At 42.2% G+C, this 13,679-nt stretch overlaps 1 protein-coding gene across 7 annotated transcripts in view; it reads right to left on the bottom strand.

Moving 5' to 3' along the window:
* Positions 1-13,374, bottom strand: part of NRP1 (neuropilin 1) — a 137,353-nt gene extending 123,979 nt beyond the window's left edge. For 2 of the 7 annotated variants that reach the window (XM_082449668.1, XM_082449671.1), the window contains exons 1-2: positions 12,116-12,743; positions 8,573-8,747 (exon numbers count right to left, since the gene is read on the bottom strand). In XM_082449668.1, coding sequence (XP_082305794.1) covers positions 8,573-8,747; positions 12,116-12,188 — 248 coding nt within the window. In that variant the 5' untranslated portion in view covers positions 12,189-12,743. Of the gene's footprint in view, positions 1-8,572; positions 8,748-12,115; positions 12,745-13,245 lie in introns of those variants that run through there. The other 5 variants (XM_082449666.1, XM_082449672.1, XM_082449667.1 and 2 more) reach the window with 4 other exon arrangements.
* Positions 13,375-13,679: the final 305 nt, after the last annotated feature.

The raw sequence follows: 13,679 nt of genomic DNA, 5'->3' as shown, positions 1-13,679 counted from the left end.
CCCTGAGCCATGCTGGTTAACACTGTCAAACCACAGTATTAATGGTGGCATAACCAAGCCATTCATAGATTGCAACCCAGCTGTATGACCTGTGTTCTGTCTCATAGATGGGAATGCACGGCAGAGGGGCAATTATAACCCATGTCCCTAATTCTCACCAGAGCACTTTTTCACAGGGAGCTGCTAACATGGTCCCCTGACAATCAGAAATCCCCAGTTCGTGTTAATGAGCTAACACACACATCAGGCATGATGCTAGCACAGCTACAGAGGGAAATGAGGATGTGCTTTGAAGGACTGAACCAGTGTAGCCTAACAGTTACTCAGTAGTGGCCTCAGCCAGGGACAAAGAAATTGGCACTGGAATAAAAGGTAAGGAAAATGCAAATTATTTTCCTTGGAAAAAAAAAAAAGGAAACTTCCAATCAGTGCTAACTCCCCCTACCCCCCGCCCCTTCCCTCAGCTTAATGTCAACAACCTTCGATGAAAAATCAAGTTATGGGCTACCCCTTGTAGGTGCTACTACACCTAAAAAACCTACATAATCCTGAATCAGACCAAGTCAACCCAGTGCCACCAAGTTTGTGGGGCTCCGTGTCCTTCATTGTCTTTGAGTCAAGAGTGTTCCTTTTTCTTTAGATTTGGAAATTTAGTGCTTTCTAATTTTGTAAAGCTATCTAGCCAGGACTAAGATTTTGACCACATCTTAACTTTTTCCGTGCCATTTCACTGACCAAGGGTATCTTACACAATAGCTGGCCTGCTCACAGCATCTGGTGGTTACAGAGTCAGATGAGGACTTGAAATCGTGACTACACTGACTGGCCTTTGCCTCCTCTGGCTGTTCTAAAGAAATGTAAGAACTCTAATGGGGAGACATTCAGCATCCTCTTTCAGACGGGACTTGGCTGTGCTCTCTGTGACATGCCAATCTATCACAGAAGCAACAAGCCATCACCTCCAACCTGTCCGGCTGCTTGTACAAGTGTCTGAACAGATAGAAACAAAATACTCCGGAGCATTGGTTTCTTCTCAAAAAACACTCTTCTGTTTCTCATAGGGACTCAGTGCCTTGAGCAAACATTCTCTCTTTAACCCTTACAGAGTCACAGTGGCCAACACAAGTATCGAAATCTTACAAATAGGGGAGCTGTGGGAAAGCAAAATTTTCTTGCTATTTGCCTGAAATTAAGTGAATGAGGGGTGTTTGCAAGAGAACCCAGTCTTCTTACTCCTGGGCTTGTGAGGAGCTGGTATACAGCTGGTATCTCATATGCCCCTTGAACTAACTGTATAAATGGAAACTTTGTGCAGCCTGGTTACCAGGCCTTCAAATAAATATTGTATTTATGTGTGTTTTGTGTTTTCAAACTCCATCAGCCGAAGGAGCCAGAATTCAGATACTCCCCCTGCCGCATCCCACCGCAAATTTCATTGCTAAGACAAGTTTTGACTCAGTGGAAAATCATCAATTTGTTGGAAGTTTCTGGGCACAAGGCTTCACTGAATCCAAACTAAGAGTTTAAAAATTAAGTCCTTCCTCAGAATCAGCTGGTTTGTATTTAAATTTTTGTGTGTTTCATAGAAGAATATGGCTGCTGAATAAAAAGTAGTCTAGGGGTATTTCATTCGAATTTTCCCATTCAAAAAGTATATCCCAAGCCCTTTCGATCACAAAGATGGAAAGATGTTTGGTGCAGCAGCTGAGCCTTTGGGGTCAGTTAATTTCACTTTTCTAAGCCTCAGGGCTATCATCTGCAAAACAGGGATGATAAAAAGATTAAGTGAAATGAAGTCAGATGCAGCACAGAGTGTTTACTGAGCACATGGCAGCCACACCACAGAGAACTAAGCAGCAAGAACCAGCCACGAAGACTCCTTTCTATCAATGTCAAGTGGCAGCCTGGATGGGAGGGGAGTCTGGGGGAGAATGGATACACGTATATGTATGGCTGAGTCGCTTTGCTGTCACCTGAAACTATCACAACATTGTTAATCAGCTATACTCCAATATAAAATTAAAAGTTTAAAACATTAAAATAAAAAAAGTTTAAAAACTAATAAATAAATATTCTTTTGATGATTTAAATTAAAGGAGAAAAAACACGTTGACCATAAATACGATATAAGATATGTGCAATACAGACCTGGGCTTGATGAGGAGAAAAACTATGTTACAAGCAATTGAATGGACAGAGGCCAAAAGATTTTTTTTTTTTTTCCTCTCCGTGCTTCTGCAGAATTTAGTAGAATTCTGAATGAAAGCAGTTCACCTTCTGTGCTATCTGTAAAGACTAAATGACTTCAGCCATAAGCCATCATAATGTGTTTGGTGTGCTTCACAGCCAATCTGAGGGTTGTCCCGACCTTGTGTCATCCTAACTGACCTGGATACTGGACACAGTTCAATCAACCAGAGAAGAGCAGGAAAAGTCTTCTTTGGAGGTGCTATGTTCTGCCAGGTCACTGACTCCTACAGTCAGGATTGATTACAAACGCCCAATTAAGAGGCATTTGGAACCTGATCTGAACACTAATCTTGTCTCTTGTTTTTCTTCAGGCTTAATGATCAGCCTTGATGAATACTACAACGACCATTAGTTAAGTCTATTTTATAGTCTCCCTCACAAGCACACACACACACATATGTGTTTGTGTATGTGCTTCTCCGAAGGATGTCAGCACGCATACAAGTATCACGTTTTATGCTGGAAGGAAAGGAGCTGATAATACGCATGCCGGCTGCAGGCATATGTCTCCCTTGGATCAATTTTGAAGTGCCGCCTCCCCAAAGTGAAATCTGGTTGGAAATGCCATGCACATGTTGATTCAATTGGATAAGATTTCAACTAATCTTCTCATAAAGGTTGCTTCTTTCAAATTACAGAAATGCCCAACACACAACAACCTTGTAATACTCAAAATTCATTATGATCCAATGTGATTGCTTATAGGAAGAAATAATAAAGGAAATTAATTTTATTAAACACATGGAGTTCTGTTCAAATTAAATCAGTGCTAATGCGGAAAGAAATCAAAAGGAAGAAAGTAGATAATTATCTGCTTGAGCAGCAACCAAGGATGCTGCAGGTGGTAGCAACCACACTGACCTCCGCTGTTCTGAGAAGAGTTCATTTTTACCCATTTAATAGTTTTTTAATTGAATTTAGCTTGGTGGTGGTGCCTCTCACGTTGCCCATGTTGGGAAGTTACTTGAGATCAAAATCAGCAATGAAAAGATGAGGAAAAATAAAGCAAAGGAAGATCGCTCTGAATTTGCCTGGCGTAAAAAGCAGGCTCTTGGACCAAAAACTTTGTGTTTATTTTAACATAACTGTAGTATAAGCAAGAACTATATTTCTATAGTAGTCACCGAAAAACAATTAGAAAAAAATGCTTCAGTAAGACTGTTTTGGGATTAGAACAGTACACATTTTTTTCTATCCCCATTCCAAAGAGTTTGGCGATCTTCAAAGGATAGTACATCCAGACTTCAAGACTATAGATGAGTTTTGTCTGATTTTGAAATTTATAAAAATGGAATCACACAAGTCAGGATGGCAGCTGCCCTTGAGGCCAAAGGTCAGAGACTTAAAGCGGACGGGGGTGGCCTCTTCCTAGGAAGCTGGACATGTTTGCTCTGGTTCGGTTCCATGGGTGTGCTCACTTTGTAAAATTGTATCAAATGTTACACTTACTTTGTATATTTTTCTAGATATAGATGATAATTTAATATACTTTTATACTTAGTATAGAAAAAAGAGAATTACTTTGGCAAAAAATACCCACTGTTTTCCATAAAACAAAATCTTTGTTTGCTTTGGTCTAAGTGATGCTGTAAACCCCAAGGCTAGGACTAGGGGTACGCCCATGCCTCAGATACAAAAACACTCACTAATCAGGATAAATAATACTTTAATGCAATTTAACAAAATTAAAATTAATGCAAAAATCCATGCTGAACAAAGTAAAGATCAAAACAAAAAATATAACTTAGGGAAACCAAAAATGGAACTTATAGTCCCCAAATTCCCTATAAACAACAAAGTTACCATTGTATAATTACATTTTCAGGAATAATCAGATTTGAGGAACTAAGGGAAGATTAATTTTCATTCAGTGAGTTTATAGTCTATGAAAAATAAATGGTGTTTCAAAGTTTATGACAGCTTAGGAAATTTTAAAAGTAGCATTAAAGACAATGTGTGATTTATTCCAACAAAATCCCCAAACTTGAGTATCGTCTCTATTTAATTACAGTTTTATTGTGTTTAAACTTCATATGAAGTTACAAGAGTGAAATCTTCCTTTGATTGCACTGAATTAAGAAAAAGACACCAAGTTATTGGTTACACAAAGAAAAGGCTACAAATCTAAATGATAGAAAAGCATTTATGGGATGTTATAGCCTTGCGTCTTGGTGAAATCCTACGAAACAGCCCTGACAAATCAGGCAGTGAAGTCAGGAAGTTGTCACTCAGAAGACCTCCCTTCTCCCCCAACACCACCACCTTTTTAGACTCTCTTTCTGGAGCTTCACGTTCATTTTCCTAATGTTTTTAACCCAATGTCTGTGAAATTTTTATTGCTCCCCAGATGACATCTGATCTGAATGTAACCACACACCTCTTTGCTCAGCAGTATTTGTCACAAACCATTATAAATTATCATGCTGATAGTTTGCATTGCTGGGAAACCGGAAAAGCTCCATAAATTCTAACTACTGTATCAATGACATTCTTGTTTATTATGCAGATATAAAGTTTTATGAGAGTCAAGATGGCCGCTTTACCACCGAAGGAAACTCCAGTGGAGTAAGACCCTACCAGCTCAGCGTAAGTACTGAAAACCATTTTCAATGCACAATGAACACTGCCTTCTGACCAACACTCTGCAGGTGGGTTTTTCTTTCTTTTCTGCTTTTAACTCTGCTTTGACACTTCACAAGCATGGAGGAGTTTGCTGGTGCAAAAGAGAGAAATCAGATTCCTCCTTTTCTTCTCCATTCAGAACATTCTATAGCCACCTCTGGTATCAACATCACAATAAAACCAGGCAGACTAGTTAGCTAGTCTGCTTTCTCCCCCCCTCCCCCACCCCTACATCCACCGTAAAAACCTTTTTGTCAGGTTAGCACAGGTTAATTATGTACTGGGCCAGTCCTGGTGTTCTTCACATGAAAATTTGTGATTGTGTGCATTTCACTGTATGGTTAAAATTATGAGAGAATATTTTAATTTCATGATAAAGAAAACAATAAATAGAAATTAAAATATTTTTCCTACCAGAGCTTGGCTATTTAATTACTTATTTATTCCTACACTCTAAGAAACAATTGTTTAATTGGGTCTCCAGGATGTTTTGCAATAAGCAAATTGTGAAGGAATCAATTTCTTGAGCTTTCCCATTATGAAAGCTGACTATTCAAATACCGACAGTTTCAAGAGAAATGCGGGATGTATTATATGCAGATCATCCCCATTATTGGATTAACATATTTAGTTTGCTTAGTTTCCTATGTCCAAATATTCTAACAATCACCAAGTTGTTAAAGATATCCTAAGAATGATAATAACTGCTTCTGAGAGGAGCTTCTAGCTTTTCAAAGGGCTTTCATATCCACTACCCTATTTTATCTTACTATAAAACGGGAACAGCAAGTACTTTTTACTGCTATTAGACATATAATATAGCAGAGACAGGGAAAGACATTAAATATCTCAAATAAGACAAACGGCTTGTTCTTAACAGAAATGATAAGTAAAAGCTTACCAGTTCTCTGAACGTGATGTGTCATCTCAAATACATTTTTGGAAGTAGCTTAATATAAACTTAAAAACCTCACAATCCACCAAAACCCCAAAATCTATACTTTTGCACATCCAACATAAACTTTGGAAGTCTATGAATTTATTCCTACAGGAGTTTCTGGTGCTTTCCATTTTGCTAGGGAATTCTAACCACCTGTAGATTTTAAAGCTGTGGATTCTTCTCACAACCAAAAGGAGATAATTGCACCACATGTGTAGAATTTTCAGCTGCAACCTTCAACAATAACCAGGAGTCATGTGGACCAGTCAGGAAAGATAGTGATGGCAAATGTCTTAAGTTGGTCTTCCTATATCATTTTTGGAATTTTCATTGATAAAACAATCAGGGAGCACCACTTGGAAACATGGCACAAAGGTATTTTCCAGGGCCATAATCTCCACTGACCACATCAAGCTAAATGTATCAGCCTTCAAGACTCGGCAGGAGATGGATCCTTCACAGAGAACAAATACTCACTTGCTACAATTAAAAAACCACCTTATTCTGTAGCATTAAAAAACAAAAACAAAACTCACCATCCTAATTAAAGAAACAATCTTCTTGGCCTTGTCAGCTTCTTGCTGATATCACTTAAATGGCCCCTTACTCTGAGTTATAATTATCCCTTTTTAATCATCTTTAAATAACAAAACTAACAAAAAAGTTTGCTCCCCCCATCCTACCATACTCTACCTCACATCATGATATGGCAGAGAATTATTTAAGGCTTGCTGTGTGCCAGACACTTGTAAACACTTTACACACATTATCTCATTCAACTGGCTTCCCCTTCTTACACTCCTATGCAGTTGGGTGCTGGAGCCAGCTCACACCAGCTCATTAGAACCAGATGTACACACTTCTTTGCAAGTCTGTGCACAGTGACATCACTGTAGTTTGAAACTGGCCATGGTGGGAATATTTACACTACAGAAATCGGCAAGTATCACAGATCAGGACTTGACCTATCCCCTCCCTAGATCCAGTTGTTAACATTGACCAGCACACCACTGCTAATAACTATTCTGAATTCTTTAACTATTATATTACATATATACATGGTCAAAACTCTCAGATCAGGAATTAGTAAGCATGAGTTTACTGAAATCTAATAGCACCTTATTTTGAGGAATAATATTATTACTTGAGTATGTTTTACCAGAGTTTCTTAAAAATATCTCCTATAACAGTTTAAGTATTGGCAAAATGCAAAACATAAAACAAAACAAAATAAAATGAAATGGAAAACAAGTCTCCAGTTTGTCTAGGTGATTGACATTGTAAAAACCACAATACAGAATACTGGCCAAAACAAACAAACAAACAAATTCCCTGTTTCCAAGAAGTTACTGGAACACTCTATTAATGGCAACTTTCACACAAGATTAAAAAGTCAATATAATGCCATGAAGCACTTCTGAATCACAGAAGAAAGAATCAACTGAAATTGGCATAATTTTACCTGCTGTAGTGTTCCACCAATTATTTGGAAATTGACCACCAGGACATGAATGTATGCTAATTCTCCAGGCATCAGATGTTGAATTAATCAGATGACCTCATCTCCCTGACCATGAAAAACTAGTTTACCCCACCAAACCAACAGGTTCTTGAGGACTTCTTGCAGGTGGGAATATTTTCATACTATTCTTTTCTTCTCTAAAAGGGTTATGTGTTGGCAAAGAAAATATTTTAAATAATGAAACTGACTCATTTTAAAACTTGGGAAAACATATCAGTCTTTGAGAAACACTTTAGAAATGAGATTTAAATAGATTACTTTCCTTTGCTAAAACTATTTATATATCTAAACATCACTGAAGGTTGATATTCAGGTTCAAGTCTCTGGAGAGTACACCATGTGCAGTGTGCCAGAACAGGAGGACATAGATAAGACAGAGACAGGTGGTCTGCTGCGTGGATGTCCAGTGAGAAAAGCAAATTTGGATCCGAGTGGACTGCCGCTTGCAATGTTAAAACATACTTTCCAACTGTGGAAAGCAAAACCTACACACAGTTCTTTCATACGAAGTGAGGAAATATAATTTAGACTGTCCCTGTAGTGAGGATGTTTTCATAATAATGAAACCTGGTATAAGTTGATGCTTAGTAACTTAACCATAGAAGGAGATAGGAATGCTAAAGCACATGAACAAACATTATATTCATCGTGAATTAACAGTTCTTTCAGCATTTTCCATAAGAGACTTGCAATCATTAATCTACTATAAAAATCCCTCATTAGACTTACCCTATAGTCCTCATTTTTTTTTCAATGACAATTTGCTTTGGTCATGTCAAACTCAGTAAGATAAACACAGTTCTTAGATCACAAAACATGCCCCAGATTGGTTTAAAAAAAATACCTGACCTCAATACCCGTCTGCCAATGCACTATATGAGAGTGACCTACGATATTTAATAAGAAATCAAGTGAGAGTTTGGGTTTCTAATTCTTCACCTTTCCAGGAAAAAAAGACACATATATACACACTTCTCAACAAAAGAGTTCCAAAACCAAAAGTGTTAACAGGAAAAAGAATATGAGAAATTACACATTTAAATATAATCTCCCTGGTTTAGGGCACTCAGAAATCACTTAACATAATTTAATTTCCATACCATTGACACATGATCTGGCCTAGATCAGAATCCCTCCTGGATCCATTTACATTCTAGGTGGTTCACAGACTTTCCCCCCATAGACACCTGCGCCCACTAGATGGTGCTGTGGCGCCCTGTTCAAACATTCTCACTTACTTGCAGTCTCTGTCTTCCAAATCGAAGTGAGGGTTGAAGTTAATCATAATTCTCTGATATGGGTCAGGAGCCTGAATCAGCCATTCACATTTTTCACTTGGGTGATAAGAATGAGGATAACCAGGAGATGTAAGGTACCCGGGGCTTTCAATTTTTATAGTATCTCCACATTTATCTGCAATAAAAATAATACTTTAGTAGACCTTTTCCTGACAACCAGTTAGGTATTCTAAATTTACATATAAATGACCGGTTATTAAACGTTCCATAACTTTTTAAGGGGAGCTCCAAGAGGCGCTTGCAGGTCCTTCAGGTGGCGCCGATACCAACACACCACCAAAGGACACTCTTTGATCTCAGGAAGTCGGTTCAGGAGGAAAGTGGCCTGAGAGCTGATAGGACCCCCTCCCCCCACGCAAAGTTCCCTCCCAAGAAAAAGGTCTTCCAGCATTAAAAACATTAAGTCCCCTCAATGGATGTTAACATGGTCCCCAGGGAGCTTCTGCTAGACTTAATTATCCCCCCAGAAGTGTAATCGCATTAAGGAGTGAGTTCTAAGTGAAGGCGACTAAAAGATGCTATTTGACCCTTTGTGTTGCTTTTTGATGATAAGCCTGGTCTGTGTCATTGATCAGTGGGGATTGTCATCCAGGATTTCAACTGGCTTAAAGCCAAACCTTTTGTTGTTGTTGTTTTATCTGCCCATAAATCTAAGTGATTTTGAGTTATCTCTGCTTTTGAGATCCAGATCATCAGAGAACAAAGTATATGTGGTGAAGCAGAAATAATTCTGCTCTACTGCTCCAAGGTTGCTCAGTCTTGGAGACCAGATCAAAGTAACTGGGCAGAAAGAAAAATAAATAGCTACACAGCATTAATTCTAATTACCTACATGGTGGAAAAAAGCTCCACCACATGGAGGTCTGGGTATCACATAGGATGAGCTATACTGTCACAGTTTAGGAAAGGTGAGCTAACAAGTTTTGGGCCCTCCTTTCAAAAAACCCAAGAGCCAAAGTGATTCACTGAGAGCCAAAGAAACCAGTCTCTGGGCTGCTTTATTGTTCAGTGGGGACCCTCATTGTCACTTTTAATGATGGATTTCATATTGGAGAGCCTCAGCCTGCAATGCTGCCACATTTATTGATGCTTATTTCGAGCAATAAAAATTTGGTGCATAAACTATGTAAGAGGAACAGGTATGAAAGCAGTGAAATATATAAGCCTATCAATCACAAATTTTCAGTAATGGTATATATAGATTTTAATATTGCATCTAATAGATTCCCTGTGGAAAGAGAATGGCATTCTTTGCTCTCAGCATGAATTTATAAATCTACAGAATTTTATTACAGGAAAACCAGGTCAAATGGAAATGAAAGATGAAGTGCACATCAAAAATGTATAAAGCTACATGCATTACAGAAATCATTTCCCATAAATTAAAAAGAAGACAATATAAATTACATTGTTTTTCTCAATTGCTAGATGTTTTTGACTTTGTTTCTTAGACTGGGGGTAGCCTTATATGGGTTTCCTTTGCCTTGGCTTTTAGAAGCTTAAGGTTTGCCAAGAAGAAATGATGTTGTAACCGGAGTTCAGAATCTCAGCTAATGATCATATTGGACTCTGTTATGTGATTCTGCCGAGGCTCTTGCATTATTTTAAATGTGTAGAAAACTTGGAAAGCGACCCCATCTCATTAAGTCTCCTCCAGCTCTGTACAAACATCATGGCAGTGTCTGGCATCTGTTAGACGGGTGAAATAAAACAGCACTGCTTGTAGCCACTCGACAGAGTCACTTCAGAAGACATTTAGGTGGATTTGGTACCACACCAGAGCTCTTTAATCTGTGACTTCTGAGAAAGTGACAGTGTAATAAGATAATGCGGACTCCTAGACTCCCTGGCTCTGTTAAATCTCTCTAACAGTTGATTAAGAAAGAGCAGTTTCTAATGATTCTGGACCATTAGTCCTAAATAAGGTTAATGAATTAATTTAGCAGACACTGGTACTCGGAGGAGGTGGACATGGCTGGAAGAGGTCTGTTGAGCTACAGAGGCATTAACTGGCTCTGGTCACTGCAAACACAGCAACATGGGTTTAACTAGTCAAGTCACCAAATGAAGCTCAGGGTCTCAGCATTCCCCAGATTTCTGCTAAGAAAATTAAGAAGTATATATATTTCTTATGTATGTACATACACATACACTCACACACACAGACATATGGAGCTCACAACCTAAAGTCTGAAAGCTATTCGCATTGGATTTCAAATCCATCCTATGAACGCCACCACCGATTTAATCTCCGGAGTTGTGGAGGCAGAGTTTGGGTTACTGTAATTTCTAAAGTCTAACCACTTGAGCTCTTTCAATTGGAGGTGAATGTTATTTCGTTCCCTGCCAGACTATAGAAAGATGCCATCATCCGAGGTTCATTAATAAATTGAACTCCACATTCACAATTGTGTGTGTGCTTTTTTTGCTTCCAAGTGTATCTTTTAGAACACTGCTTGGTAGCTGTTGGGGAAATCTATTGCTTCAATCACGAAACCTCCAAAAAGCATATTAGAAAGATTAACTTCCATCGTAAAGATGTGATTTACATTCCTCTCGGTATGAACTCCTCCACTTGTGGTCTCTTATTAAAGCAATATACCACCGTAAGTAGCGGATGGTCTTTCTTTCTAATTACTCTGATTGAAATCTAAGCCAGACAAAAGTAAATATTTGATAATTAGTTAATAGTAATTGCTGAAGACTTACTGTAAAGATAATGCCATCCCCTTGCTTCCACCTACTTTACAGTGTAAGTCAAACATGCCTACAACCAGATCCCATTTTAAAACACATTATTTAGGTTACAGGATACTGTTTATAACCCAGCACGGTCTTCCATTTACTTAACAGTGAGTGGTTTTAAAAGCTAAGTGGAAGCTGCAACTAGGTTGGGGATTTTCAGATATCCTGGTGCCTTACACTGTATATATCAGATTCCTTTATTGACACGATGTAACTTTCATTCATACTCCAGACGGATCAGGGCCATTTACAAAAGCGGAGGAGGGAGTTACATCCACCAGCAAACCGCTATCTCCTGCAGGCACCCACCAGAGGAAACAGTTCGGGGGAGCTGCTCGAGAACCAGGAAGTTCTCCTGGTAAAGTGTTCATTAACTTTCAACAGCCATCAGATTTTTGAAAGGGAGTCTCATCTAATTGCCTTTGGGAGGAAACATTATTAAGATAATTGGTGGTGTGCTGCTCTGGGAAGGTAAGCAGTTCTGCCTTGTAGCAGAGGTAGGAAAACCTCCACGGCCAAACAACCAACTTCAGGAGGAAGTCAGAGCACTTGAAATCTCCCTGCCCTACACAGACTTATCTTATTGCTTGATTTCTCCGCCTGGATAAAAGTTTCCTTCGCCCAGGAGGCGGCTCTCCCCGGTGGATCCCGGCAACTGGGCGCGGGTCCGGGGTCCGGACGCGGGCAGCCTGGAGCCGGGTTCACCCCTGTGGCCGCGCGTCTCCGCCTGTCACTTACCGTTGCGAAAAGCGCCGGCCGCCGAGAGGACCAGGGCGAGCGCGGCGCACAGGAGCGGCAGCCCCCTCTCCATCCTCCCTTCGCTGGGTTCCCGGGCAGACGCGGGAGAACCGAACGTGCAGGGAAAACAGAGCACCGGGGCGATCTCAACAATCCGGAGCGCTTCCACTCCTCCCAGAGCTGTAAAATCCTCAGTCCGTCTTGGAGAAAGGAAAGCGGCGAGGCAATGCCGTGATGCGAGAGAAACCCTCCTCTTTTTGTGTCTCAAGTCGCCTGCATCCTGTCATTTAGCTCCGGTTTCCTCTCTCTTTTCCCACACTTGTTCCTCTTCCAGGAGCCACTGCCCGGGCCATGTCTCAAAAAAAAAAAAAAAAAAAAAGGGGGGGGGGTGGTGGTGGTGGGAGGAGGAGGGACGTAGAGAAACGAACACCAACGCCAATTTCCAGAAAGAAAAAAAAAAAAAAAAAAATCCGGCTTGTTTCTGGACCCGCTGGAGCCGAGGAGCTGGCGCCCAGGGGAGGTCCGAGGTGTCTGCGCGAAGGAGAGGAGCAAGCAATGAAAAGATGAGCGGGAGACGGCGGAGTTCCACCAACTGCACCCCTGCTTCCCCCACCTCCTCCTCCCCTCCCCTTCTGGAGCCCTTCCCTCGCTTCCTCCCGCCCCTCTCCCCGCACGGGCTCGCCAGCAATGGCCTGACAGGAGACGGGGAGGAACTAGTTTCCCTCCGTGTGCGTTCCCCGTGCGTCTGTCCGTCTCTCCCGCAGGCCCTGCTGGGACCTTCCCGGGAAGGGAGGCGCCGGGGGTCCGCGCCCAGGGCGGGCTGGCGGGTGTGTTTGGGGGACTGGGCGTAGAGGTCGGTGGCAGCGCCAGGGTCGAGCTAGCCCACCTCGGCGTGCTCGCTCGGACCCCCGGGGGAGAGCGAGGCAGCTCGCCCAGGATCTTGGGGATCCGCCGCCGAGGCGTGCGGGGCGCGCGGGAGGTAGCGGCTGCTGCTCCCAACTCCGAACGCCCGGGAGGCGGCCGGGGCGGCCGGGTAGTGTGACCTGGGGCAGGAGCAGCAGGGCGCTCCTGGACGCTGCGGGTCAGGCCCGGAGGGGCTGAGGAAAGCTCGGCAGGGGTGGGGGACGCACCCCGGAGCCGGGCGAGGGTCGGCAGTGTCGCTGCCACGTAGAGCCGAGTCAGTAGATTCGCGCGGGCGAGGCTGTGCTGCAGCCCCACCCGGCCTCCCTGCCCGGTAAAGGGGCGCGCTGCTGGGCGCCTGGCGTGCTCGGGTGCCCGCCGCGCGCCGCGGGCTCCATTGTTACCCGAGATCTGGAGTCCTCTCCTCCGGGTCAGAGGGCACCCCGGGAGGGTGGGAGCTGGTGTGCCTTCCAGCTAGGGGGCAGTCGTCGCCCGACCCCGCCCAGCAGCCTGACTCGGAGCCCAGGTGTTCGGGGTTTGGAAATGAGGGGTCCACTGCCCCGGGTTCCTGTGCAATCCGGGGGAGGGGAACAGTGGTGGGGGCGGGGTTTGCTCTTGGCAGGGCTCTCACGGTACCAGCTCAGACCACAGGCCAAAGTCACGC

The sequence above is a fragment of the Balaenoptera physalus genome (genome assembly GCF_965194825.1).
Source record: "Balaenoptera physalus genome assembly, chromosome: 2".
Taxonomy (NCBI): domain Eukaryota; kingdom Metazoa; phylum Chordata; class Mammalia; order Artiodactyla; family Balaenopteridae; genus Balaenoptera; species Balaenoptera physalus.
Note: the sequence above shows the minus strand (reverse complement) of the source record. Positions and strands in the feature narration are given on the sequence as shown.